At 57.7% G+C, this 26,831-nt stretch overlaps 13 protein-coding genes and 1 non-coding gene across 14 annotated transcripts; 5 read left to right on the top strand and 9 right to left on the bottom strand.

Moving 5' to 3' along the window:
- Positions 1-1,422: 1,422 nt before the first annotated feature.
- On the bottom strand, positions 1,423-3,192 carry PSEUBRA_006158 (AMP-dependent synthetase/ligase; the record flags this gene model as incomplete). Its single annotated transcript, XM_016439490.1, has 1 exon — positions 1,423-3,192. The coding sequence occupies one exon, from the start codon at positions 3,190-3,192 to the stop codon at positions 1,423-1,425; it is 1,770 nt and encodes a 589-aa protein (XP_016289832.1).
- A 430-nt stretch (positions 3,193-3,622) lies between these two features.
- On the bottom strand, positions 3,623-4,471 carry PSEUBRA_006157 (SGNH hydrolase-type esterase domain protein; the record flags this gene model as incomplete). The annotated part of the gene is made up of 1 exon (XM_016439489.1): positions 3,623-4,471. One exon carries the CDS (start codon positions 4,469-4,471, stop codon positions 3,623-3,625), a length of 849 nt encoding a protein of 282 aa, XP_016289831.1.
- A 363-nt stretch (positions 4,472-4,834) lies between these two features.
- PSEUBRA_006539 lies at positions 4,835-4,989 on the bottom strand. Its single transcript has 2 exons — positions 4,952-4,989; positions 4,835-4,877 (listed from the first exon to the last, which is right to left on the bottom strand). It is a non-coding gene; the product is annotated as a tRNA-Leu (tRNA).
- A 1,351-nt stretch (positions 4,990-6,340) lies between these two features.
- Positions 6,341-7,873, top strand: PSEUBRA_006156 (Alcohol dehydrogenase, iron-type; the record flags this gene model as incomplete). The annotated part of the gene is made up of 1 exon (XM_016439533.1): positions 6,341-7,873. One exon carries the CDS (start codon positions 6,341-6,343, stop codon positions 7,871-7,873), a length of 1,533 nt encoding a protein of 510 aa, XP_016289830.1.
- A 426-nt stretch (positions 7,874-8,299) lies between these two features.
- On the top strand, positions 8,300-8,839 carry PSEUBRA_006155 (Membrane-associated, eicosanoid/glutathione metabolism (MAPEG) protein; the record flags this gene model as incomplete). Its single annotated transcript, XM_016439539.1, has 1 exon — positions 8,300-8,839. One exon carries the CDS (start codon positions 8,300-8,302, stop codon positions 8,837-8,839), a length of 540 nt encoding a protein of 179 aa, XP_016289829.1.
- Positions 8,840-9,033: 194 nt separating this feature from the next.
- PSEUBRA_006154 (uncharacterized protein) lies at positions 9,034-10,557 on the bottom strand (the record flags this gene model as incomplete). The annotated part of the gene is made up of 1 exon (XM_016439483.1): positions 9,034-10,557. The coding sequence occupies one exon, from the start codon at positions 10,555-10,557 to the stop codon at positions 9,034-9,036; it is 1,524 nt and encodes a 507-aa protein (XP_016289828.1).
- Positions 10,558-11,650: 1,093 nt separating this feature from the next.
- PSEUBRA_006153 (uncharacterized protein) lies at positions 11,651-12,682 on the bottom strand (the record flags this gene model as incomplete). The annotated part of the gene is made up of 1 exon (XM_059465714.1): positions 11,651-12,682. The coding sequence occupies one exon, from the start codon at positions 12,680-12,682 to the stop codon at positions 11,651-11,653; it is 1,032 nt and encodes a 343-aa protein (XP_059321740.1).
- A 506-nt stretch (positions 12,683-13,188) lies between these two features.
- On the bottom strand, positions 13,189-13,602 carry PSEUBRA_006152 (uncharacterized protein; the record flags this gene model as incomplete). The annotated part of the gene is made up of 2 exons (XM_059465713.1): positions 13,189-13,502; positions 13,587-13,602. The coding sequence occupies 2 exons, from the start codon at positions 13,600-13,602 to the stop codon at positions 13,189-13,191; spliced, it is 330 nt and encodes a 109-aa protein (XP_059320324.1).
- A 666-nt stretch (positions 13,603-14,268) lies between these two features.
- Positions 14,269-16,944, top strand: PSEUBRA_006151 (Two pore domain potassium channel domain protein; the record flags this gene model as incomplete). The annotated part of the gene is made up of 1 exon (XM_016439517.1): positions 14,269-16,944. One exon carries the CDS (start codon positions 14,269-14,271, stop codon positions 16,942-16,944), a length of 2,676 nt encoding a protein of 891 aa, XP_016289826.1.
- Positions 16,945-16,983: 39 nt separating this feature from the next.
- Positions 16,984-17,844, bottom strand: PSEUBRA_006150 (Adenylate kinase, active site lid domain protein; the record flags this gene model as incomplete). The annotated part of the gene is made up of 1 exon (XM_059465712.1): positions 16,984-17,844. One exon carries the CDS (start codon positions 17,842-17,844, stop codon positions 16,984-16,986), a length of 861 nt encoding a protein of 286 aa, XP_059321739.1.
- A 368-nt stretch (positions 17,845-18,212) lies between these two features.
- Positions 18,213-19,049, bottom strand: PSEUBRA_006149 (Short-chain dehydrogenase/reductase SDR; the record flags this gene model as incomplete). Its single annotated transcript, XM_016439540.2, has 1 exon — positions 18,213-19,049. One exon carries the CDS (start codon positions 19,047-19,049, stop codon positions 18,213-18,215), a length of 837 nt encoding a protein of 278 aa, XP_016289825.2.
- A 1,131-nt stretch (positions 19,050-20,180) lies between these two features.
- PSEUBRA_006148 (Mechanosensitive ion channel MscS) lies at positions 20,181-22,871 on the bottom strand (the record flags this gene model as incomplete). Its single annotated transcript, XM_016439485.1, has 1 exon — positions 20,181-22,871. The coding sequence occupies one exon, from the start codon at positions 22,869-22,871 to the stop codon at positions 20,181-20,183; it is 2,691 nt and encodes an 896-aa protein (XP_016289824.1).
- A 1,306-nt stretch (positions 22,872-24,177) lies between these two features.
- Positions 24,178-24,777, top strand: PSEUBRA_006147 (uncharacterized protein; the record flags this gene model as incomplete). The annotated part of the gene is made up of 1 exon (XM_059465711.1): positions 24,178-24,777. One exon carries the CDS (start codon positions 24,178-24,180, stop codon positions 24,775-24,777), a length of 600 nt encoding a protein of 199 aa, XP_059321738.1.
- Positions 24,778-25,299: 522 nt separating this feature from the next.
- PSEUBRA_006146 (uncharacterized protein) lies at positions 25,300-26,370 on the top strand (the record flags this gene model as incomplete). The annotated part of the gene is made up of 1 exon (XM_059465710.1): positions 25,300-26,370. One exon carries the CDS (start codon positions 25,300-25,302, stop codon positions 26,368-26,370), a length of 1,071 nt encoding a protein of 356 aa, XP_059321737.1.
- Positions 26,371-26,831: the final 461 nt, after the last annotated feature.

Genomic DNA, 26,831 nt, shown 5'->3' with positions numbered 1-26,831 from the left:
GTTCGTGCTGGCGATGGATAACAATGCCATCGGGGGCGAGGGGTGGAGCCCCTTTTCACCGACATTGTCTTCATTTGGCCCAAGCCCGTTCGGACGTTCACACTCTACGAATCGATTGCCGACCGACGAGGAGTTCTCCGAGGCGCTCTTGAGCGGCTCAAGACCCCATGGTAGCGGTGCCGGCTCTTCATCAGACGGACTCATTCAACCCGCCGCTCAACTCACTGCAAACGAGCTTTTCCACGACGGCGACCAGGTGCACCCGTTCACCACGGCAGACGGTCGTACTTGGGGTCCTTTGCTGGTTGGTAGACAGCATTTCCAAAGCAGGCCCTATCCGCTCGACATGCCGCTCTTCCGGTCGACGATTCATTACGGACATTTCCATCCCGTCAATTTCGAGCACTATCTCGACGGCAACACGCTCCTGATTGACAACACGCTCTTTCGTCCCAGCCCTGACATCCTGCAACGAATTCAAGAGCGCGTTGTACCACATCTGAGATCCGCTGGCTGGACAGCCAGGCTCATCCCGGGATACCGCCCTGAAGACCACATCAACGAAGGCGAGTTCCTTTGGCCACCGGTGCGCGCACATCCAGACCAAGCGACGCAAGAACTTCGTATGTCGGCAAACATACGGCAACGGCTGCGTTTTCAAGTCGTGAACGCGGTGCAGCAGCATCGAAGCCGACAGCCAACCATTTGGAAACTGACGCTGCCGAGTGCAGGTGACGGAGCAGAGAGGCACATCATGATGACGCAGGTACATCCGTCAAACGCAGACAGCCCGCTAATCGCGCATAGAGCTGACTTTTGGGTGTTCCACGAAGCACTGGCGGACCTCGACAAGGGTGGAGTGGCAAGTCTGGGGCTCTTGGGCGGCATGTTCTTACCCAAGAGCGCCTCCTTAACTCTCAGCACAGACGGGGTCATTCAGCCGGCTCTCGCTGGCCTTCTTTGGCATGCTTATTGACGAGCTGATCTAATGTGAAGTGTGACCCTCGAGAGCAATCCATTTTGACTGATCTATGATGATAATCGAGTCTGTCTCGACGCTGGGAAAGGTTTGCGGCGCGACGCTTGGGTTGCGTGAAGTTGGAGACAGGGACGTCAGCTTGCGTTTGCGATGCACCGCGAAATGTTACAGTGGCACACATCTGCGAGGGTCAAGCAAAGGCTCGATCTTTTGGGTGCCGCATGAGGCCATGATGTCCAACAAGCCAGAGTCGTACGGCGAGGCCAGGCTCACATACGCGCTGCTAGGTGGCATGTTCCTACCGCACGAGGCACCAGAGCTGCTCAAGAATGTGATGTATCCCGCTTTCCAGCAGCATCGCTGAGTCTCCTCGAGCGCTCCCCAGGTCACGGCATTTCAAATACGTCTCTATCAATACATTAATCATCTCCCTACATGGGTCATTACAGCTTGCTAGCAAATCGCGCCCTGAGCACGTTCTTCTGCACCTTGCCCGTGCTTGTCTTGGGCAGCTCCTCTACGATCTCGAACCACTCTGGTACGGCGAAACCTGACATCCTTCCTTTACAGTGTTTCCTGAGCTCCTCGATGAATTCCTTTCCTTTCTTACCCTTGGACTGCTCTGTGAGGACGACGAAAGCGTGGCCTCGTTCGCCCCACTTCTCGTGCGCTCTTGCGATGACGCAGCATTCCAGCACATCGCCATGTGCCGCGAGCTCCTGTTCCACCATGAGGGACGAGATGTTTTCGCCGCCGGAGATGATGATGTCCTTTCCGCGATCGAGGATCTGGATCTCGCCGCCTGGGTGTCGGACCGCCAGGTCGCCTGTGTGGAACCACCCCTTCATGACGGCTTTCGAGGTGGCAGAGGGGTCGTTGTAGTAGCCGAGCATGGTCATGTTACCGCGAATGACAATCTCGCCTGTTTCCTTGCCGTTGCGCTCGACATCGATGAGGTCCTCGGTCGACGTGGTAGATGAGTCAGTGCGCACCACTCGCACCTCGTCTGAGGTCAAGTATGCGTGACCTTGGCGAGCCATCATGCGCGCGCGAGCGTCGACGTCCAATTTTGCCCACTCGGGCTCGAAGTATCGACGTGTGAACGGACCGTACGTCTCGGTGAGACCGTAAACGTGCACGGGATGCAGGTTGAGACCCTCCATCTTGGCCAGCAGGTTGGCAGTCGGAGCACTGGCTGCAACGGCCACATTGACCTTGTGATCGAGCTTCTTGGCGTCGGGGTGGTTCACCAGGCCAATCTGAACGGTCGGCGCGCCGCAGTAGTGCGTCACGCCGTGGTTACGCAGCGCATCCCAGATGACAGTGTTGTCGACTTTGCGAATGGTGTGATGAGTGCCGAGCGCGGCGGTGACCGCCCAAGGGAACGTCCAGCCGCATGCATGGAACATGGGAAGAACCCAGAGGTAGCGCGAGTCGGCAGTGATGTTTGCTTCGAAAGCGTTGCTGATCGCCGACAAATAGGCACCACGATGGTTCGTCAAGACGCCTTTGGGTCGACCGGTGGTACCAGAAGTGTAGCAGAGGGCGATGGCCGCCTCTTCGTCCAGAGGAGCGTTGAGCAGCTTCCAGCCCGTCTTGGGCTCCGCCGACGGCTTGGTGCGCGACTTGAACTTGTCGAGCTCCGCCTGCTGTGCTCGCTGCCACGCCTGCCAGCCCTGATCGAGGAAGTGTTCGTACTCATCGTTCTTGTCTTGACCACCCGAGTCTTTGCTGACCACCACCTTGACCTTGCCGTTCGCCTCGGGGAGGAGGTGGGTGAACTCGTGATCGCACAGGATGATTGTGCTACCCGAGTGCTCGAGCACGTAGGCAACCTCTTTGGGGGTGTTCCTGATGTTGATGGGCGTAATGATGCCTCCGACGGCGGGAATACCCCAGTGAGCGTCGGCAATCAAGGGTGCGTTGGGCGAGATGACCGCTACCCGATCGCCAGCCTTGAACCCAGGCACGCTGAGGATGGCGAAGGCGAGCGAGAGGCAGCGCGTTGCCCACTGCTCGTACGTGAAACCATAGCCGCGCTCGGGATGGTCGATGGCGAGCTTGCGCGGCGTGATAAGCGCAGCACGGAGCAGAAACGAGACAGGCGTGAGCGAAGAGCGGTGGTGCGGCGTGGAGGGGTGAGTCGAGAGCGAGAGCTCGAAAGGCACGCCTGTGGGCGGCTGGGAGGAACGCGGCGGTGTGTACGACGGCATGGCTGCGTTTTCTTATTACAGAAATGACAAGAGGATGAGAGTGGGAAGGAAGGACGAGAGGGATCATAAGAGGAGCCAAGATGACGGCGTTCGAAGAGATTCATCCGACTCGACACAGACAAACGGTCAACTTATTGATACGACTGCGCCTACTGCTGGCACGGCGAAGTCGAACAAGCGTTGGTTTTCCCAAGCGAGTGGCACATAATGCGGGGTTCTGGTCGGTGACCAAGCGCAATGGTTTCGTGCTGGAATGATAGCCTGAGATGCTTAACCGGATTAAGCGGCGTCCAGGTGCACGAGCCAGACCGTGCAAGTTTCCCCACGTCGCCCTTGACCGGCGTCGCGTAAATCCTTGCTCCGACTGCCGGTCAATTTTTTGGCCACTGTTATATTTCACCTGCGTGGCCTGAGAACGAGGACGATGCCTTCATGGACACTTATCTTGCGACTGCAGCTTCTCGTGGAAGTCCAAAAGGATCTCGCTTGCCGCCTGCATCCCTCTGAGGTTAGGATGGTATGCCCCGTGCCTGTAGAAGTTCAAGAGCGAGCCATCCGACACCCACGGCTCCGGCGACCCCAGTGCGTGCTTCTTCGACACCTCTGCCAACGGAACGACATGAACCCCGCGTCGATCCCCCGCTGCCTGTTTGTATAGCTTCTGCAGCAGTTCCGCCGTCTCCTCATACCGCTGTATCTGCTGTTGATCCCAGCCAACGTCTTTCCCAGCAACAGTGTCGGGGCCAATCATGGCGAAGTACTCAACGAGGTAGATCTTTGCTTTGGGGTACCTTTGTCTGAGGCTGTCGAGAAGAAACGCGAAGCGCTGGCTGACCTGCTCCGGCGTCGCGACTGTTGGTTGCTCGAGCCACTCGCGTTCTTCCCGCCTCATCAGCAGCCATGTGACCAGCTTGCCCCACAGCGTGTGCTTGAGCGTCCAGGCGAACATGCTGCCGATGTAGAACATGTCGTTGCCACCGCCCGTGATGGTGATGACCAGGTCGCTGCCGTCATCGCCATCTTGCACAGGAGGAAGGGAATCGAGCTGAGGCGGAAACGTCGTATTACCCGCAGTCTGGGGGTCCGTGTTGACGTTGAGCAGCGTCGCGCCTGAAACAGTCAGGTCGAGAAACTGAGAGGTATCGGTAGGATCGAGGCCGAGCTTGCGCGCGAAGAGGTTGGGGTAGTTGTTGAAGCTTCGCCCTGCATCGAGGTTGCTTTGAGGGTCGATGCCGGGCCCTGCAGCGAAGGATGAGCCAAGCGAGATCACTCGCACCATTGCACGTGTGCTTGACGAATGTACGGCGAAGCTAGGAAGGTTTGCGTCTGCAAGACCGAGACAAGAGACCAACACCAAGTCGATGGTTGAACGGACAGGGGTCTCCTTCAAACCCCGCAAGATGAGTGGAAGGGAAATCAGCGGGCTCCAAACACCGAAATTCCGAGAGGAATAAAATAGAAAAACGAAATTCCGGCTCAGACCACGAGGGCCTTGCCCACTTGTGCGACCCTTTTCGGCTAACTTAAAATCCTGCTTGAGGGTCGTACAACCCTTGTGAGGCGCTCAAGTCCTTTGAAACAAATCGGAGCAAGGTCCGAAGTGAGGACAGGGTACATAAGGTGTTAAAAAAGCCGAAAAGAATAGACTAGGTGGGGTTCGAACCCACGAACCCTAAGGAAGAGGAATAGGTAAGGATCTGGCATTAATCACACTGAGCGAGCCATCACCACATCCCGGCAAACGAGCCAAGACCTAACACTTAAATCTCTCGCGTTTGACCACTTCGCTACTAGTCTCATCGTCGCCCGAGGGAAACGTGTTTGGGCATGTATCATATGGTGTGACCCTCAGGTTTCAGTATTAGCAGAGCGATCTCGTGAGTTTGTGTAACCCAAAGTGTGATTTAATTTTTTTATTCTTTTTGCCTTTTGGTTTTTTTTTTTTTCGCTCGCCAGAAATTCCTCGACCGTGTCCGTCCTTCCGTACTCATTCTTGCGGTCATGAAGTTGACCATGGCAGTAGCTTCATGCTGCTTGATCGCAGCGAGGTCGTTTAGCAGCGAGGTCGCGAAGCACTAGGGCTCCCTCCAGATCCTTCTAGGCGCGGAATTTAATGTGGCCTGTCGTACCTCCCCCTTGACCTCGATACCGACAATTTACCCACCTACTGCTGTCGCGTACACACCGAGGAAGCCTCTGGACTCCGAGTGCGTGTCCTGCGAATTCGCAGCGCGATCCTTGACCTCAAGGTTGACCATTCTGTGTTCCAAGATGTCGCCGTTGACGTGGTTGACCACTTTGGCGCTGCTTGTCGGGCGCAGATGCTTGGAGAGGAGGACCTGCCTTCCATCGATCTTGAGCGTGGGCCGGCAGTTGTAATTGGGGCGCTGAACCACCGACATCGATTAGAGCCCCAGCCAAGTCATCTCGTCCATCAGCATCTTGACTGTCTCCTCCTTTCCGACCTTCATCGGCACGTAGGGCACGCGAAGCCCAACGTGGGTAATCGCTCCCCGCCCCTTCTCCTCGTTGCAGCAGCTTCAACCGCTGCTCTCGGTCCGTCTTCTTCTTCTGCTCCTCTATGCCGTCCACCAGGGTATCGGCCGCGATCTCTGGCCTCTCCAGCGCCTTGAACTTGTTCGGTGGAGGTCAACGAGATGACTTCCTTGATATGGCGTCCGCCCCTGACATCGCTTACATGTCACGCTCCCGTCACTCAAAGTCCATTCTTCGTGCTTTAGATTGACTCATGTGGGCACCGAACCTAGAAACCTGCAGCAATGTCTGCTTCTCATGATATGTTACTTTGCTAAAATCAAGAACGTTCTGAGCGGCCCATGGCCATTGTGTTGCTGTGCATAGCCGGACACTGAAGTGCGTAGTCTTGAACTCGATGTCGTGTGTGCCTGAATGAGGCGGACGAGAAGGAAATCTCGACCAACAGAAAATCCGCTTTCCCCGCAAATTCGGAAGCGCGGCAAGCGCCATTCGACGAGAGTAAGCAATTTCCAAAAGGGTCACCAGACAGCTCGGTAACTCGGCGCAGACAGCCGGTTGAGCGCGAACCCCGCACACATCCAAACACCGTGCGCGCCTCTTTGACGTTGCTTTCTGCCCACCACCACCATCCCACGAACCATCGTCCAACATGCCAAAACCAGGACCCGCCAGTCGCAGCAGCATCGCCAACCTCATGCGTCTCTCGCATGTGGCCGGTTGCCCTTGTCACGGATGCTCGGTCGCCCGCGGCGGAGCCAACATGGCCCGTGCCGGTCTCAACATGATTAGCAAGCACAACGCGCAGCCCGGTGCCAACGCCCGTGGTTATGCTACGCCCGTCGACAATCTAGTCCAGAAGGAATATGCATTCGAGCTCGCTGCCTCCAACGTCCGCTTCGGCGAAGGTGTCACTAACGAGGTCGGCATGGATTTCGCCAACATGAAGGCGCGCAAGGTGGGCGTTTTCACTGATGCAACCGTGCGCAACCTCACCGCAATGAAGCAGTCCATCGAAGGTCTCGAAAAGGCCGGCGTCAAGTACGAGATCTTCGACAAGGTGCGCGTGGAGCCGAATGAGTACTCGTGGGGCGAGGCGATCAAGTTTGCACGCGAGAACGACTTTTCGCACTTCCTCGCGGTGGGTGGTGGAAGTGTCATGGACACGTGCAAGGTGGCCAACCTATTCACGTGTTACCCTGAGGCGGATCTCTTGGAGTTCGTCAATGCGCCCATCGGACGCGGCACGCCCATTGACAAGGTGCTGCGTCCGCTGCTGTGTGTGCCCACCACCGCCGGCACTGGATCCGAGACGACGGGAACAGCCATCTTTGACCACACCGCCACGGAGTCCAAGACGGGTATCGCGTCGCGTGCACTTCGCCCACTACTCGGTATTGTCGACCCGCTCAACACCGAGACTTGCCCTACCGCTGTCCACGTCTCTGCTGGTCTCGACGTGCTCTTCCACGCGCTCGAGAGCTACACTGCTATCCCATACACAGAGCGCACCCCCCGCCCGGCCAACCCGCTGCAGCGCCCCGCTTACCAGGGCCGCAACCCCATCTCGGACGTCTTCTCCCTCTGGGCGCTCAAGCAGACGGTCAAGTACCTTCCCAGAGTCGCCCGCGATCGCACTGACACCGAGGCGCGCGGTCAGATGCTACTCGCTGCCACTTTCGCCGGTATCGGCTTCGGCAATGCCGGTGTGCATCTCTGCCACGGCATGTCGTACCCGATCTCTGGTCTCAACAAGAAGTTCGGCAAGTACCAGCACCCTGGGTACGAGGTGGACCATCCTATCGTGCCCCACGGTGTCTCCGTTGCGCTGACGGGACCAGCGGTGTTCGAGTTCACCGCCCCTTCCGCGCCAGACCGTCACCGCGAGGTCGCTGCCATCTTCGACGGCTACCAGAACGGGAGCGAGAGCACCGATATCTCTCGCCTGCCAGACGCAGAGGTCGGCGCTCTGGTGTACGACAGGATTGCCAGGTTCTTGGCTGAATTGGGCGTGCCAAGGGGTCTGGAGAAGATCGGGTACAAGCAGGAACACGTCTCGGCGCTCGTCAAGGGTACCATTCCGCAGAGGAGGGTTCTGGATCTGGCACCCGGTATCGGCGATGTGATGGGCAGCGATGGCCACGAGCACCTCGCCCGGATTCTGGAGAAGTCGCTCTCGTACTAAAGTTTCTGGCTTTCACCGCCTATCGATGATCAGCATGTCTTGTAGCAACGAAGCAGTACCAATAGCAATGCATCGGCAAGTAGGTAGTGTGAGCGCACCAAAACGGACGTGCGGTCCAGACAAAGTGAGGACAATGAAGCTCGTGCTTCTCATCGACAATCTTTCCGGCCCATTAATGCAGAATGCGGTAACTCGACCCTTGTTTCGCTGCGGGGTCGTGGAAGCCATGACGCACGAGCCGGAATCAGATCCAAAACCATCGCGTGAAATAGGCTCAATTTCTAGAATCCGTGCCAAGCAGCCGCATCCCCACTTTCAGCAGCCGCAATCATCCTCCACTGCTTGGTATAAGACATCCTCGTCCATCCATCACCTTCCCATCTTCCTCACCGCTTACCCCCAAACACTTTCGCAACAAGCTTCAATATGTCGGCTGCGATCTACTCCCTCCCCTTCGTGCGCGACCTGGTCGCTTCGGCGACGGGCAACAAGGATATCTTCTACAACCTCTCGTGGACCTCGGTCCCCCTTTCCCTGCTCATCGCGGCGCTGCCTCATTGGTACACGATCTACCTGGCTGAATCGAACAAGGTTCAGGGTGGATGGTCGAACGTCAACCCTCGCTTCTGGGTCCAGTCCCTGATCGCCAAGGGTCAGAAAGAAAAGCTCTCGCCGCTCGAGCTCACCATCCTCCGTGGACAGTCTTGCCAGGCGAACGGCTTCGAGAACGTGCCCCTCTTCGTGGCGACGGTCATCTGGGCCAACTACACGGGTCTCGATGTCAACACCATCAACAGGTTCGTCGTTGGCTGGCTGGCGTCAAGGGCCATCTACAGCGTGCTCTACCTCAAGACGACCGGTTACGCCAACAGCTTTGCGAGGACCGCCGTGTTCCAGTTCGGCATCGCATATATCATCACGGTGTTCATCAAGGGCGCGTTCAAGATCGCGCCCACCCTCAAGTGAGCTTTCTCGCGCCAACCTCAATGCGGTGTACTATGCCTGTCAACACTAGGGATCCCCCGCCGTGATGGGACAATGTCAAATCATGTCAACTGGGACGTCATTCACCCAGACCAGCATTGTAGAATGTCCATGCAATCACTCTACGATGAAGCAAAGTGAAACAATCGCAGTTCTTGACCAGCAAGAATCTGTCCTCAAAGCAAGCTCATCCCAAAGGCAAGGGCAGCGACTGCGCCAGCAGCCAATCCGCCTGCCTTATATGACGACGCTGGAGAAGTGTTGCCGCTGTTCCCCTGCGCATTCGTGGTCGAATTGCCCCTTGCTCCGCCGTTCATGTTCGACGAGCTGCCCACCGCACCGACAGGCGTCTCCTCAAACAGCCTGAAGAGCGAGATGTTGTAGCTCAGCATCGAGTAGTCGTTGTGCGAGACGTTGGGCATGAAGTTGGCCGAGTGCGTCCTTGGCAGTCTTCCTCCAGCCAGATCGGCAACAGCCTCAACAAAGTGAGCCCCGCGTTCGAGGTGGTTAGCTCCCTGGTAGGATCCGGGGCACGATGTGTCACCACGTCCATTGTCGAGGAGCCCGAGACTGTAGTGGACGTTGCGCGAGAGGAAGGCGTTGACGATCTGCTGCTTGTCGTCTCGGACGCGTTCGCGTGCGTACGGGGGTAGACCGGTACCGCTGAGACCGTGAGGCCAGTCGTCGTACTCGTCGGCGCAGCTGGCGTTGTTCTGATTGGGTCGCGACGGGGAGAGCCAGGCGTACGAGCCAGGGTTGCCGATCCAGAAGCTGATGTTGGTGTCGTAGCTTGCAGGTTGTTTGGCGACGGCATAGCGCTGAGCCATCTGCGCGCCGAGCGAGTGACCTGCGACGACGACGGTTTCGAGCGCGGGGAACTGCGACTTGTCGAACAGCGTGTCCATGAATGAGTCCATCACCTGGTAGGAGGAGAGCGCCGTGTCGCCGGGACCACGCGATGCCATGCCCGACTGCCACTGCCCGCGGTACCAGTACAGCTCGCCATCCTGGATCGCTCCGGCTTCACGGTCGTTGGTGTTCATCCAGCACGGTCCGAGGATGAGTACGTCGTCTTTGCTGGTTCTCTCGCCACCCGAGGAAGACCCATCAGCGTTGCTGCCCGCGCTCGCAGGGTTGGTAATGTATACTTCGAGGGCGTTCTGAACCAGCGAGGTGTACTTCCAGCAGTCTCTCGGCTTGCCCGGCATGATCATCACGGCGCGCTTCACTCTGTTGCTATCGTAGCCGGACGACTGGTAGAACGGCATCGTCACACCGGGTCGTACGGCAAAGGTGCGGTTCAACGTCATGCCGTCGATGGTGGGCAGAGCCTGCCACCCACCGGCGTCGCTTCCATCGACAGCAGCTTCGGGAACAAACGGCACGTTGGTGTTCCATGGCAGCTGTGCAGCATCTTCGGCCAGGTTGTACTCGGGCAAGGAGCCCGTGGCGAACTGGTTGGCGATGAAAGGAAGCGCGTTGGCGGCTTGGGCGGCGCCGACGGGGTCGGTGAATGCTTGCTGGTAGATGGCGATCTGATCTGCCGTGTTGCCACGGGCTCGTGAGGCGGCTTGACGTCGATGCAGGTTGGAGGGGCGCTGTGTGATGTCTGCGTTGGCCGAAGGGATGCTGGCGAGTGATGCTGCTACCAGGCCGAGCACCAACGCTGATGACGAGGAGGAGGGATCGAATGTCTTCATGATCGTCGCCACGCTCGCGCGAGCTGTCGAGCCGTAATGGTGAGACGTGTCGGATGTAGTGGTGGTGGTCGCTGATCAAGGAGAGCACGAAGGAAAGGGGCAGGATCAAGGATCCGATCTTGTGGGTGCTGATGAGGATCCGGCCAGCTCGGCTGAGCAGAGCGGCTATCCTGTTCTCGAATGTTTGTTTGACGCTTTCATTGTGGTAGAGAGGTTCTGCGCGGGCAGACAATGAGAATCCAGTCACTCGGGCAGATAGCCGCTCTGCGCATCGCACAACAGAGACCGATGATGAACGCCAAGAAGCAATGAACCCGAATGGCTTATCGTCATCACATGGTTGCAAGGCGGCGATCCCGAGTTGGTCTGTGATGGTCTTTGCTTGGCGAACCCTTTTTTGTCGTTTGGAGAATCTTCCGATCAGGGACGCCAGGGTTTGTGCATGCGCAGTTGCCCTCGCTGGCGAGCAGCAGGAACAGCAGCCACCAAGCCAAGTCGTCCCAAAGTGCATAAGCGAGGCCGAAGCGCGTTACGTCTTTCTTCTTTCGGGCTGATCCGAGCCTTGACTCAGCCTCCTTTATGGCGATCCAAGTGATCGGCTTCGTCTCGGCAATGCGATCAGAGGGAGAGCAAGCAGATCGCAGATCCGAAAGCACAGCCAATCCATTGTCCTACGGACAAAGGCGCATAGTGCGGCGGGCGGAGACGCAAAATCCAAGCGTGACAGCTCGGCGTTGCGATTTATTGTGTTGCTTGGCGTGCATCGTGCATCGCCTCGCTTGGCTTTGATTTCATGCCGCCCGAAGATCACCGTACTCTATGACTTGCAGCACGTCACCCTCCTACACGACATGAGACGGAAACACGCCGACTTGGCCATCACCCCAGCCAGGCAATCTCGTCGAGCACTGCAGTCGTAGCAACGGGTCTATGCAGAGGCTGCGAATTTCAAGCGAAAGAATTCTCCTTTCGGGAAAATCAGCACCAAAAATGCGGCCACGAAATTGTTCGAAGTTCGGTTGCACAAAACAGGGTAATGGGGCCCGCTTGCCAGTCGTCAGATCTGCGTCGCCATATCGACCCTCTGCTCTACTCACTGCAAGCCTCCGTCCTTCTTCCATAGCGGCTGCGACCGCGCAGCTGTTGACGTGGTCGTCTCCTCCTTATCGTCAGCACCTGTATCGTATGCGCTGTTGGCACCAGTCCCACCCGCAACATCTTCAGCCTCACCTGCATTGCGAGGATCATCACTCCCGTCCAGTCTCCCTGTGTCTGTTCCTGTGCCGTCTAATGTATCACCCTCTGCGGCATGGTTGAGTCGACCACCTATCATTTGCGAACTGTACCCTTGCGGCACCGTCAGCGCCATGCAGAAGCGATGCAAGTCAAACGGTGGCTCGTCGTACCAGCTCCTGACGACGTGAAGAGGACAGTCGGCGCGGACGGCGAGGGTGAGCTTGTTCTCGCAAAAGTCTTGGAATTCCGAGATGGCGGCTTCGAGTTCTGCGTCCGAGGCGAGGTCGTTGTGAACGACGGTGCTGCCGAAGGGTCGAGGTGTCAGCCGTGGCCCTGAGTAGGACTGTCCCGGCAGAGCCTGGAGAGCATCGTCGGTTCTGCGCTGTAACGTTGGACTGTCGTACGAGTTCGACTTCACTCGTGTCGACTGTCCTAGCTTGCCACTCGGCGCCCTGCTCGCACCGTCTCTGACCTCCTGTCCCCAGCTAGCACCCCGGTCGGTCGGGCTACGCACCGCATCGCACCGCTGACACGTCGGCAGAGCACCATGGCACCTGACATGTGGCATGCTCTGAAATGCCACGAGAGTATTGCACCATGCAATCGGCCGACTCGTCTCCTCGGGATGGTACAGCACAACGACGCTGTCGCCCATGCCACTCGATGCTCGGTCTACCGGTGTGTACATGTCGCGCTTGGGCTGGATGCCTCGGGGCTTGTTGGGCGGATCGGGCGAGGTCGAGAGGCAGTAGGTAAAGTTGCGAATCGCAAGCCAACCAAAACTGTTTGCTTGCGCCAGCAGCGGATCTTCGATCACCGTTGCCAACGCTGATTGCAAGAGCGAGAGTGCGAGGAGAGCGATAATGAGAATTGTTGATGTAGACCGCATGATGTCACAAAAACGGTTCGACGAGAGGAGCGGAAGGAACGGAAGGACTGCCGGGAGGAAAAAGTGCAAGGAAGACGTGGCATGAGGACTGTTAGCCCACTCTGAGCCGAGCTCTACGAAGGACGATGAGCTAGACATCTCAGGGGCAAGTAAAGTCTCGAGCGAGAAGGAAACAAATGAGATCAGACTTAGCCCCAAAAGACCTCATTGCATCTTCGATGATCAATTCATAAGCCCACTGACTTCATGCAGCTGCGATTGTTGCCGCTCGACAACGCAGCGCCGTCCTCATACGCTGGTGGTAGCTTAGTAGCAGGACACGTCGAGCAGAGTCACTGTATTTTGGATCAACAACAACCGACTGCAAGGATGGGAAACGACCGGTAAGTGGCTAGGACACTCCCCCTTACCCTCGTTGCAATGCTTCGACCGCAGACGACGCCCACATCCATCTCCCTACCCCATAATGCCACCCTGCTATGTCATCCCCCTCCCTCTGCTGCGAACTACGGGCTGTACGATGCCGGCATGCGCTGCCTTACTTCCTTCCGCCTCACGGCAGCTATGATCTTGGATTCATTGACGTTCTGCGTTCGTTCATGGATCTGCTCCGTCGTATCGTGGACGCGTGGATAGTCGAAAAGCTCGATGCTGTCTTCGGCGCCTTGGATGAGCTCTTCTTCCAGCTGTCGAGACTTGAGATGAAGCGAGGAGGCGTGTCCGCGCGGAGTCGGAGTCGAGAGCGCAAAGGTCAACGCAGTGACGATGAGAAAGATTGTAGTGAAGCGCATGTTGACGATGCAGTGACATAAGCTTGAACCTGGTGATAGTAGGACGACGGATTCGAAAGAGAGGTTTATGCACTCGGCAGGGCAGGGAGAGCGACCCGAGGAGGCCCACTTACGTACGACTTGAAGCATTGTACCACAAGCAGCTGAGGCCAATGCAGGATGTCCCCGAGCTCACCGACCATCCTCCGCTCTGCATGTCATTCGTTCTCACTGATACCGCTTGGCTGGTGTTTGTGCAGTGTCCAAGTCGAGGCAAACAAAACCCACCGCCATTGCGCCGGTGGGTTGGTTGAGATGCAAACGCTTCAATCTACGCCCTTCGTCCCACCTGTGTCCACCTGGCAGCTTCTACTGCTGCGTTGTGCTGCTTTTCGGGCAGAAGTTGATGACACCGCTGTGACCGCACGAAGGTAGGAGCATCTCACCGTCGTCCTAGTGACGAATCATGTTTCACCCTTGCAGCTGTCAGCGCTGTTGGCTTGCCGCATGCACGTGTTGGACGCAGCGGTGAGACCCTGCATGCCGCGCCGGCTGAAATTTCCGCACGCTTTTCCCGCCGGGCCGTGGACCATCTCAGCTTATCTCCTCTGTCCTCATCACAATCACCTTGACCGACCACCGCCAAGAGCCCCATCATCGTCGACTCGGCACACCTCAGCGATGCATCCGCCGCTATCATCACGATCGACTGCCAGAACACAGCAAGCAGCGCGCATTGTCCCTGCTCTTCGCCGACTGATCAACAGCTAGAATGACATAGACATAGCATACAGCCACACTTCAGTATTGCCCAGCATGAGCAACACCGACATTGCCACCGCTGCAGATAGAGCAACGGCTTCCGAGGGGCCTGCAATGCTACCTAGTGCAGCCTCGCTCCAGCCGACCCACATCACATCGCACCTTCCACCAATCAAGTCGCTGCAGGTCTCCCACGACGCTAACAGGGAGCGAGGACGTTCGCCCTTCCGGCGTCGCAAGCCTCCGTCTGCGCCGGACGAATCGCATCACCCGCCCACCTACACCAGCAGCGGTTTGCCTCACTCGAACACCCTGCAGACGTTCCTCAGTGTCAATGATGCACCGCCTTTCAGCTCGTCCCTGACCACGCGGCACGACGACCACAACTCCCAAGGCGAGTCGAAGCTGGGACATGCGTGGCGGGTGCGCAAGACACCCATCTTCTCGGGGCTTCTCGCACCCTTCTCCATCGTCCTTGAAGTGCCAGGCTTGACCTCAAAATGGTATGCTAAGATCGACTCGAATGGCATCGTAGAACGCTTTATCGACAACCCGCCCATCCTCACCGTTGGCCTCGCCATCTCGCTCTCGGCTGCCGTGGTCGGCAACGCAGCTATCGTCATGCGCTTTCTCGAAATTCTCCGACCGCGCCAAAGTATCGCCCTCGCCATCACCGGTTTCGTCTTGCACGATCTGATCAACGTCGTCGCCCTCGCAACGTTTGGTGGCATCTACGGGCCGAAGAAGGACGGTCTCTCGCTCAGCGCGGCCTACTGGATGGTGTGTGCGTCGACCATCACGAGCACGTTGGTGACCATCAGTCTCGTCGCCGACTTTGTGCGCACCAGGGACTTCCGACATGCAGGCTCCGGGCTGACGCAGCTGCAAAAGGGGTTGGTGCTCGCAGGCATGGGCTTGCTGCTCTACCTGTCTCTCGGCAGCCTCATCTTTGTCTACGTCATCCAGATCGACTTCATCACCGCGCTCTACTTTAGCACGGCGACGATCCTGACGGTAGGCTTTGGAGATGTCGTGCCCCCAAGTCCGGGAGGCAAGGTGCTAGTGATCCTGTATGCGCCCACAGGTATCGTGCTGGTTGCGCTCGTGGTGTCGTCGGCGCGAAACACGATGCTGGAGACGTTCCAGGCGGCCCTCATGGCGCGGAGCAAAGAGAGGAGGCGACGTATTGCAGACCGCAAAGCGGCACATCAGGAGATGAAACGTCAGGATCGTGCGCTCAGAAAGATCATGCCTCGCACATTCACTTTTGGACCCACCACGGTCCACACCACGACAGGTCAGAAAGGGGAGGACGAAGGGAACGACTTTGCCCAAGCGCTAGCGAGGATGGAGGCGCAGGTCGCTGGTGGTGCTGGGAAAGGAACCGATTCGTCGGCCGACACTAGCGCTGCATCCTCTTCCTCCAATGCCGCCGTCATCGAAAAGGACACCGAACCGGGTCCGGCGACCGCCGGCGACCCCGCCCTCCAACGCGAGATCAGCCTGCTCCAACAGCACCTCCTCACCGCAAAACGGCGCACAGAAGAAGACTTTCGCCATTTCGAAGAACACGCCCGCCGCGAAGCCATCAGTTCGGCACGCATGAAGCTCGCCCTCGCCGCTTCGGTCACCATCGCCTTCTGGCTGCTCGGCGCCATCGCCTTCACCTACGCCGAGCGTTGGAGCTACGGCGGCGCACTGTGGTTCTGCTTCATTGCGATGATCACGATCGGGTACGGGGACTATCACCCGGCGACGCAGCTCGGTAGGGCGATCTTTGTCATTTGGGGACTGATGGGCGTGGCGGTACTGACGATCCTACTGGCGGTGGTGCAGGATGCCTTTGGAAGCGTCTTTCACAGGGTTCTGACGAAGTCGACGTCGAGACTGTTCACCAGAGCAGAGGCGAGGGCGCGCAAGAGGCGGTTGCGGTCGCGGAAGCGCAAGGAGGAGGAGCAGCGACGGAGTGAGGACGAGGAGGAGGATCTGGAAGCGACCGCTACAGCTGACCTTGGCAAGAAAGCGAAAGCAACACGTGCACGACGCCGCAGTCGACCACGCCAGCTGCAGCGCAAGAGCGAAGGCGATCTTGCTCAACACAGCCTACCCAATGACATTGCCGAGGCTGCGACGGCGGCGAGAAAGAGCATGGAGGCATGCATCGAAGGAGCAGCTCGAAGCGGATCGCCTGAGGCCATGCACGAGTCTGCCTTGCCACGCATCGACGAGCCAAGTTCCATGGACGACCTCTCGCATCCGCACCTCCTGCTGCCGCCGCACGCCGCCGCTCGCATGGAAGATGCGCTCGTCTCCACACCCCAAAAGCTCGCCCTAGCCGCGTTACAAACCTTTCAACATTCCGTCCAAGTCCTCCATCTGCACGAGACATCCATCTCGCAAGCCATGGCGGACATTCCTGCGCTGCGGCACTACTACAACTCGCGCCAACCGCCCTCCTCCACCTCCGCGACGAGCGAGAGGCTGGATCCGGAAACAGCACTTCAGAACCTGCACGCGGCGATACGGAAAACGGCCAACCCAGAGCACGACAAGGTGGCCAAGCTCGTCGTGGCGAATCTGGAGTTCGAGCATCAACTTCGGACGCTTTTAGAAGGCTTTCAGGGTCTGAAGGATCGCGTGGAGGGGTTCAAGCAGGTGCAGCTGCAAAGATCGAGGACGCTGTCGCTATCGAGCGAGCCACAACGGCAGGCTCAAGAGTCGAGCGAGTGAACACCTGTACTTGTACGAATATGATATCTTTTTGAGCATCTAAGTGGCTGATTTGAGATGGGGAAACCTGCTCTGGACGACTTTGAGCAGATGCGGCCAGATCTGGTTCGACGTATCTCCCTTGAGGTTGACGAAGAGCGCATCGCCTTTGGCTGTCTCTTCCGGATTCGTGTTGCTACGACAGTCGACATCAACGATGCTCCCGGACTTCTTCCTGTAGTGCTCCAACATGGGTTCCGTCTGCGCATGGAACGACTTCAATCGCTTCCCAAACGTCTCTACATTGTCGTCTTCTCGCTTCGACAGCGGTTCTCCAGTCACATCGTCCTTGCCCTCCACTTTTGGCGGGTTGTACGAGAGATTGTACACTCTCCCTGACGGCAGATGGGTCCATCGCTGCAGGATTCGATCCAGGATCACATCTTCTGGCACGTCGAGGTTGATGACCAGCCGCAACGCTTTACCGCTCTGCTCGAGCATGCTGTCGAGCATCTCTGCCTGTCCGAGTGTACGTGGGAAGCCGTCGAGCAACCAGTCGCTATCCGCCAGCGTCTTGACTTCCGAACCGATGAGATCCATCATGACCGCATCCGGCATAAGCCCGCCTTGCTTGATGACTGCGTCAGCGCGCTGCCCGATCTCGGTGCGGCGCGAGATGTGAGAGCGCAGAACGTCGCCTGCTGAGAGCACGGAGAAGGAGTATTCCTTGAGAAGACGGGTGGACTGCGTGCCCTTTCCGGATCCGGGCGAGCCCACGATGAGCATGCGCATCTGAGAGTCAGAACGGCGAGCATGGGAGGCGCTGAAGTGGCGGATGCCTGTGGTGCGAGCAAGGGGGCAGGGCCTCGAGCGGAGGCAGCTGCCGAGCCGAAGAGACTGGAAGGAGGCAACGGCCGCCATGATGGGCGAGATTAGTCGGAGCAAATGAAGGGTGAGGGAGGATGGTGGTGGTGTCGACAAGACCCTTGTGCGAGGAATCAAGGGTTCAGGTGTCGAGAAAGTGGTCCAAGCGAGCCGGAAACCCGCGTTGGAAGCCGGTTAATTTTCCCGCCTTTCAAGCATTGACCCGCGGACCGGCTCGTAGTGTATGCCTTGCATCGGGTTCAGGTACTTCTCAACGTCCTCGTTCGACACATGCTGCTTTTCGATAAGCTTCTCTCACCACCTCGCTAGGAAACAGCTCCACGGACGTCTTCGACTTGCTGTCGGGTGTGCAAGGAATCACTTCTATAGTACGGTCGAGCTCGGAGCTTACAAATGTCCAACGATCAACGGCCCATCCAGCCGCCGTCGACGACGAGCATCTCTCCACTAACATACTGGCTCGCCTGACTGGCCAAGAAGAGCAGAGGGCCCTTGAAATCGGCCGGCTCGCCCCACCTGCCGGCTGGGATTCTCTCGCTGATCTGTCTCAATCGCGTAGGATCCGCGAGGAGCTTCTCGTTCATATCCGTTGCAATGTAGCCGGGAGCGATGCCGTTGACCTGGACGTTGTGCTTGGACCACTCGTTGCTGAGCGCCTTGGTCAGCTGACCCACTGCACCCTTCGCCGATGCGTAAGCGGGGACGGTGAGGCCACCCTGGAACGTGAGCAGCGAGCCAAAGTTGATGATCTTGCCGGAGCGTCGGGGCACCATGTGACGACCCGCAGCCTGGCTCAGCAGCCACACAGCCTTGAGGTTGACGTTGAGCACCTCGTCCCAGTCGGACTCGGGGAAGTCGGTCGACGGATGACGACGCTGGATGCCACCGCAGTTGACGACAATGTCGATGGCAGAGGTGGGCGACTGCGCGAGCGCACGGTCGAACAGCGTCTTGACCTGCGAGAGGTCCGAGAGGTCCGCATCGACGGTCGAGTGCTTTTGCGACGAGGACTGGTTGGCCACCGCAGTCAGGGGCTGAAGGGCAGGGTGAGAGTCCGAGGAGGAGGTGCCAGGGCGAACAGCAAGGATGACGGAAGCACCAGCTTCAACGAGCGCAACGGCACACGCTTGGCCGATACCGCGCGTGCCACCGGTGAGCAGCGCAGTCTTGCCAGAGAGGTTGAAGAGACCCAACGATGATGACGAGGGCGTCTTTTCGCAGGCTGCGTCCGTGGCCGACATGGTGAGAGTGTTGCGGTATGAGTTTGATGTGAAGGTTGACCTGAAGGGGCTTGCGGAGGAAGGTGGCTGTCGACAAGCAGGAAGAAGGTTTCGGTGATATGGCGACTAGGTTGAGGTTGTAAAGGTTGCAAGAAGAAGGCTCACCTTGGTCTTTATAAGTTCCCGTCTCTCCCGAAGATCTTCAATGCTACGGACAAGTCGCCGTTTCGGCGGCAGGACGGGCGATTGGAGAATGTCATGCCTGCGGGGGCAAAGGCAGCAAACGCCCGCGGGGGCATCTCGAGTCTGTGCATTCCACCGACGGCTGCTCCGGTCCGCGACTCCGGTGGGTCAAATTCAAAATTCATGGGCGATGTTCTAGACGGCGTAACAAATTCGTCGAAAATTCGAGAGAGAGGCACCATCCTCTGGCTTCGCACGACTTGCCTGCGACGGCATCGCCACGGTCGTTTTGCGACAATGCAAGGTGGCATGCTGCGGTGCTCCACAAGCGTGTCGATGTTGTAGAATGTGTCTTGCCACCGCGCTGGGCTTGAACCTCGGACGACGACGCGCCATGATCCGATCGGCAGGCAATGACATTGAAGGCAAAGGCGATGGGAACAGGGCAGTAGAGAATGGCGGCAGCCGGCAAAGCGACAACGTCCCGTGGGAACTCGGCTCAGAGGGCAGACTCGTCTCGTTTAATGGCGATTCTCCTTGCTCACGGTCATGTCCATCACGCCTATCAAGTTTTCCTTGGGTCGACAGCCAAAAGACAGCCAAGCCGGTCTGATCTGGGGCAGAAACAGCGCATCTTCCTTCCTTTGTTCTCGGCTCATCCATTCTGTCTCCCACCCCACAGGAATCAGCTGCTTCACTGCTGCAGCTCCTTCGTTCCCTCATGCCGATACGCGGCTCATCAGTCTTTTGCTCCGCTGAGGTGGTGCTTTCATTGCCCTTCCCACGGCCGTCTGCTTCCTGTACTCCCTGAATGGTTGATGAAGTCGATTGAAAGTCCATGTGCGATGAAAAACGAGACCGATGCAACGATGAGAAGGATGAGAATGCTGGGAGAAGATGATGGGTGTTATATATATGCAGATGTAGAGAATGCAGTCCAAGGAGTTATGCTAGTCCGCAACAATCCGTCTAGATGCGTCGAGGCTGGTCCTTCAGCTCGTACGTCTCACTGAGACCCACTCCTCGGCGAGACATTGCGTAAGGGGGAGCAGGGCCAGAAGACGAAACGGGCATGCCGCCAGGGCTACGGCTTCGACCTCGCAGACGACCCTGCTCGAGCGCGTTGGCTGGCGACATGGGTCGCGACGGCGGAGCAGTACCAGGAGCGATCGAGCCGTCGTTGCCAGCCTCGTCAAAGACATCATGACCACCGAAAGTGGCGCCCGTGTCCATGAACTTGTATGCACGATCGCCTTCGCCCAGCGTGCTCTGCACACCCACTTCGGCGCTCGTGAACGTGTTGACCGAGTCCGGTGCTGGGTATGGAACCATGGTGACATGGTTGAGCGAGGTCTCCTTGGGATCGCCCTTGGGACCGTAGATCCTGCACTCGGCCAAGAACACCTTGAGCTGGCACAGCCATCGGTTGCGTCGCTGCGCCTTCAGTCCACCCTGCTGCCAATTGGACTTGTATCGGATGCCTGCGGAGAGCAACAGACTGCCTTGCTCCTGGAAGTCGACGACATTGATGTCCAAGCCGGGAAGGAAATCGCGCTTCTCGCCGTCGAGCCAGTGTACCATCTTGGTTCGCAGCGCCTCGATCTGCGCAAAAGAAGTGCCGTAGGCTACTTCGAACTTGAACGACTCTTCGATGGATCCAGATCGGCGCAGATTGACGATCGGCTTGGTAGCAAGCTGGTTGTGGCTGATCATGACATTCTTGCCGTTGGTCGTTTTGAAGACGGTGGTGAGCAGGCGCATCTCCTTGACGATGTACTGATCATCGCCCACGTCGACACGATCCCCTACGTCGTAGGGATGCTTGATGAAGAGGAAGATGATAGCGCCAAGCGTCTCCTGAGCGGTCGAGCCGATGAGCCACGAGAGACCGAGTATAAGCGTGCCGAAGGAGGTGACGAGCGTGCTGAAGGCGATGGAAAGCATGGCTGCAATGATGATGGCTGAGACGAGCACGTAGACGCTCATGAAGATCGAGTCGAGTCGTCCAACAGCCGAGTCGACGTCGCGCATCGAATGCTGCAGCGCGAGTCGTTCGCGATGAATCTCGATGCAGGCCGACTCGAGCTCGTCCTTGTTGATGTCCCCATTGAGGTCACGGTCAAAAATCTCGAATGCGACTTCGGCTGTGACGGCGTCGGGAAAGCAGTGGGCGATATCGTCGACAATGATCTCAGACTTGCCAGGCGGGCAGAAGCTGTACCAGATCCTTCGTGCTAGCGCCTGCGTCTGCTTGCGGGAGTTGAGCGATGCGGCGACCACCGAGCGAGGGTTGCCGGGCTGCGAGACGCCTTGGCCGGCAATCTCGCTTGCAACGGTTCCAAGCACGCTCGTGCTCTGCAAGGCTGCATCACGCACCTTCTCACGGGTCTTGCGAAGACGTTGACGTGCGACGTGAAGACCGGTCGCCTTGCGCTTCGCCTCGTGCTCGGCAGCAATGTAGGTGTCCTTGCGCTGAATGTTCTTCGAGTTCTCGTAGAGCGTAGTAAGAACCTTGATGTTGAACTTGGACGTCGAGATGCGGTCCTCGTAGGAGACGCGGTGGAAGTTGTAGGCGATGCCTTGGATGACGAGCTTTTCGGCGAGCAAGATGGCAGCACTGATGCACACACCAAACCAGAGACGGTAACCGGAGAGCATAAAGTCGCTGGTGGAAGGCCAGGAGCTGTCGTTCTTTTGTGTGACAATCGTGGTGGAACTCGTGCTGGTCGAGTTGGTGGGCGTCAAGGAGGCTTGCTCGATGGCCGACTTGTCAGCACCCTGGAAGTTGCCAATGACGATTCCGAACCAGAGACCGACGAGGAGAATGGTCCACATGAAGAATGCTACGAACTTTTCCGTAGCGACGAGGAACTCGCAGTAGCGTCGCAGTTTTTGATGCACATTTCCGATGGTCCAACGCAGGATTCTGGGGACGAGGATTGCACCGACGCGACAGACCCACCAGCCGATCCAGATCGAGCTGAGCCAGACGGACCACCAAAAGATGCCGACTTCCAGCACAGCAGGCTTCTTGAAGTCATTTGCAGGACGGGCATCGTAGATGAGTAGGGCAACGATACCAGGGATCCAGAAAAGGGCGGTAGGGACAATGATGTAGAACAAGAGTCGAACCGAAGGGTGGACGAGCTTGGGCCCACCGGCGTGGCGACCGTTGAGACCGACAAAGCTGGCATTGGCGGATTCGCTCGAGTAGCCAGCGCCTTTGAGAAGACGCTCCCAGGAGTCGCTGTCGTTGCGCTTTACGGAAGGACGCTTGCCGTAAGCGGCCTCCTTGCCCTTGTGCATGGCGGCTTCGACACGACTGGACAGATCCGAGGCGTGCGAGGGCTGTTGTCGGTGTTGATGGTACTGCTGGGCTACCTGTGCAGGAGGATAAGTGTTGTTCGAGTTGGGCGAGCCGCCATCGTTGGCCCACTGACCTGCACCGCCGTAGCTGGAAGGGTAGGCATAGTCCTTTTCGGACTTGTAGTCAGCCGTGGTGGGGTAGTATGCGCTGGGACCGATGGGCTGACCGGCCAGCGGAGCGTCGTAGGTCCTCATGGGCTGGTTGAGCGTGGCACTGTCTTCAGATGCTCTCACTGCGCGTTCTGAAGCGGAAGTGCCTCCATCGCCAGGCACGCGAGTCCACGACGCCGACATGGTGGTGAGGAGCTGCTGGTTGCGGCAATGGATCTAGTTGCGGAAAGGACGGGAGGGGATCGATGTTGTTTCTGTGATTCGATGTGGTGTTCAGGAGAGTGGATCGGATTTCGCGATGAAGGAGAGTGCGTTGCTGATGCGATTCGAGATGTGGATGGCAGAGATCAGGAAGGGATGTGGAAGGACGTCGGTTTCGTGGTTCAGCTGGAGCGAGCGAGCGAGTGACAAAGGGCAAGTGAGTGAGCACGTCGGACGACCGCTGTCACGAGCCGAAGTGTTGGTCTTTGCTGTCAAGAACCCCTCAGAGCGGCGGCTGAGTTTGGAAGAAGAGAGCCGAGCCAAACGAACACTTTGGAAAATCGCACTTCGGTGACTTGGCGCTGCAGCTTTGCAGGCTGGCACCACAGAAAAAAGGGGTGCGAGAACCAAAATCTGCATGAAGACGTCGTGAGCCGTTGAACTGTGCGTTGATGCAAACTTTCTCAGCAAGAAATTCGAATGTGCCAAATTTAAAGCTCGGACAACGCGCATCACAAGCATAGCACCGCCTTCGAGCAAAATGACATCGAGGGTGCCTCCTTCTCTTCATGATTGTAGTTGACATCGTCATCAGATGGTTCGGACCTTTGTGAGCCTTGTGTCACTCCGAGAGGGGATCAAGCGTGCAAAGCAGATGAGCGCGAGGTCGAAGCAATGACGTTGACAGCGGGCGTGTGTGCATGCGTTTAGCGTGAGAAATTTGGTGTCACTTCAGAGTGAAGCCGAGGTTTCGTCGGATGGCGATAAAGTGGCGCCTTGCCGAGTTGGGTGATCTTCGGCTTCAAACTTCGGCACCAGATGGCGGTGAGCGATCTGCAGATCTCCATTTTTCTTCAGCCCCGTCGTCCGACAAAAACAGAAATCTTACAGCGACACGCGAATTATCCCTCAAGGTGAAACGCCTCCCGCTCGGCTGGTTGAGAGGCACGTCTCGGCATGCACGAGCTTACTTTTGTTGCATCTCGTTCCGCACATCGGCTTTGCGATATCAGACCACGACGGTACCGACCTTCCTTTGACATCGTCGCCCTCATCAGCTGAGCATCGAAGCGGCTCATCATCGACCTCATCTTGAAGCAGCGCACCGAGCGAGATCGTTGTCGTTCCATCCATCTCACTTGGGCCGTTCCTCGTTTGCACTGGCCAACTTCACCAGACGGCACTGTTCGCACGCTTGCATCGACCGGCCCTTTCGATACACGGTCCATTCACGGCGGCGCGCTTAGTCACAGCAGGTCAACACAGCATCGGTCAGATCCCGACAATCATGCCTTTCGTCACATCCGCTCGCGAGCTGCTGAGCGTGCGGCTACCGGGCCCGAGCCTGCACGAAGAGGCATCTGGCAGCATCGTCTCGCTCTCGTGGGCCTTTCTCGTCATTCCATGCCTCTTTCTCGTTGTCGCATTCGGCTGGATCCTCTACAGCTTTAGTCAGCCGTCGGAATTCCCGCAAGCAAACGGCTTCGGCCATGCCGACCACGATGCAGACGATACCGAAGGTGACGACGAAAAGGAACAGCTGCTCGACGGCTTCAGAGAGTCGCAGTCCCACGTTTTATCCAGCGATGCAGCTTCAAGCTCCGGCTGGAAGATCAACGGGAAATTCAGCACCACCTCGAGAGGAGGCTCCGTCTATACTTCCTATTCCAGTCCAAACAGCAGCCCGGCGGCTTCCTCGCCCAAGTCGAAGCGTGTCAGCCTCGCCGCAGATGGCAAACCCAGCAGATCCGTTGGAAGCAAGGCCGCAAAAGTGTTAGCCTACAATCGCGACCGCATGATGCGAGACCTCGAGAACGTCGACCCAGTCGACAGAGAGGAGCTGCAGCGCTCTTCCTCGCGCGCCAGCGAAACACGCAAATCCGATTGATCTCGACCGCCGTCTACCTGCATCTTCGTTCTTCATCGCATCGCATTCCAACATTCGACCTGTATACTAGTCCTCTTCGGCCCTCTGCATTCAACGCTTTTTGCGCACATGGTTCCGTCAGATGAAGTTTCAAAAGGCCGCGAACAAGCTTCATCGTCTGAGTAGGTCGCGCACTCGGCGCAAGAGTCCGCCCGTCATCAAGCTGATCGACTCAATGCATTGATGCGCAGGGAGATTGCGCGCAGGCGCGGACCACTCGTTTGTTGTGGGTCAATGGTCAAACAAGCATCGATCGAAGCTGCTCCGAGATGGCGCACCTTCCTTTTATCAAAGCCTTGACCCACTGTGCCAACCCTTTGCGCTAGGGTAACTTAGCTCCGGAAGATTCCGCACATCGAGTTCCCAGGGACGTACAAAGCTACGTCGCAGGTCAAACGCACTTCTTTCTTCCCCTCACGATCGTCACAGCCTGCTTTGCTTGTCGCAGAACGCTGTATCGTGCCACGAGGCAGCTTCGTCAAAATGGATCTACTCGGCTACATCAAACCAGCGGTCGACTACTTCTCCGCCCTTGTCGACACGGATCTTGCGGCGAAAGACGAAGAATCCTCTGCGCAGCAGGACGTGACGCGCACTACCGTGCAGTACGCACTCGAGACCGACGAAGTGCTTCAGAAGAGCTCCGATGATGTCGCAGCTCTCACGACGACCTCCGAGGATGCCAAGGAAGTTGCCGCAAGGGGTCAGGAGCCGGCCTACGTAGAGCCTCGAGACGGCCCCGACGCTATCGAGGAGGTCGTAAGTGAAAGTCACGAGACAGAGGCCGTCGAAGGCCAAGACGTCGTCAATTCTCCCTCTGCTGACGACGAGCGTGTTCAAGCCATGCTGCTGCACGCTTCGGCTGTGGCGTCAAGTCTCCAGGGTCCCAAATGCACGGTTGTGCTCGAACCCGTCGAGCTGCTTCGCTGTCAGTTTGACCCTAGGAGCTCATACATGTTTAATCGCAAGCCGATGTCACTTCGCAAGATGACGCACGAGATTGCCATCAGCGCTGCTTCCGGCGAGAAGCTGCGTGCTCATCGCCTCGACACAGACGACCGAACCTACATCACAAGCCTGTTCACCAAGCATCTACTCACCGCGGCGCCGCCTGTGATCAACTTCGATGGTCCCGATCTGCTCGTCACTTGCGCAAACCAAGGTGACCTCGGAGGCCTCTTCCAGAAGATCGAGAAGTATGGCAAGCTTGGGCCTCTCAATGCTCAGATCAAGACCAAAGGAATGCCCTTCACGCCTATCTTCTGGTCCCTGAAAGGCCTGTCCGTTCGTCAAGACCTACTTCAGCTCGCCAAGGACGTCCAGAGCTACGCTGACCGAAACGTACATGCACTCGGCAAGTGGCGAATCGCATACGCCAGCGTCGAAAGCATTCCCTGTGTCGACAAGTCATATTTCACAGGCGATGTCATCATCGTGACCGACGCAGAGACCTTTCGTAACTCTGGCAACAAGACCCTGCCAATCTTCCAGGGCAACAAGCCTCGTCGTCTTCCCAGCTTGCAGGGTCTGCACAAGTTTGGCACGGCCGTCTGAGTGATCATTGCAATCTCAAGATTTCACTCCCGAAAGGACTGGTTCAGCGTTGCATGTGACGATAGAGTGTTGCTCCGCAGCGCTGTGACTTGAGCAAATGTGTGGGTCCGAATCTAATCCAGAATGCGAGCAGAAGACGTTGAGCCTCTGACTGAAGGCCAAGACCAACATTGTCCGAACGAGATGAAGTGGCTGCGCACGCGCAGCTGATTTCGCCACACTGGGTTGAGAGGGCAAACCAAGACAGTCTTCCTCGTCGGCTCTTCCGGCACCTGTCGGCGTATCCACAGTCTCAAGTTTGGCACTTTGGTGTCGGCAGCTCCGAGCTCTGACCAGCGAGTCGACACACTGCGCTCTTCCGCCCGCCCATATAGTGTCGATGCCTGCGCATTTCCCCTTTGACAAGGATGAAGCTTGATGGCGATCTTTCGACATCGTGGGACGGAGGCCCGAGCGCCCGT

Source organism: Kalmanozyma brasiliensis, assembly GCF_000497045.1.
Source record: "Kalmanozyma brasiliensis GHG001 unplaced genomic scaffold PSEUBRA_SCAF8, whole genome shotgun sequence".
Classification (NCBI taxonomy): Eukaryota; Fungi; Basidiomycota; class Ustilaginomycetes; order Ustilaginales; genus Kalmanozyma; species Kalmanozyma brasiliensis.
The sequence above is the reverse complement of the archived record's forward strand: the minus strand, read 5'-3'. Positions and strand labels throughout refer to the sequence as shown.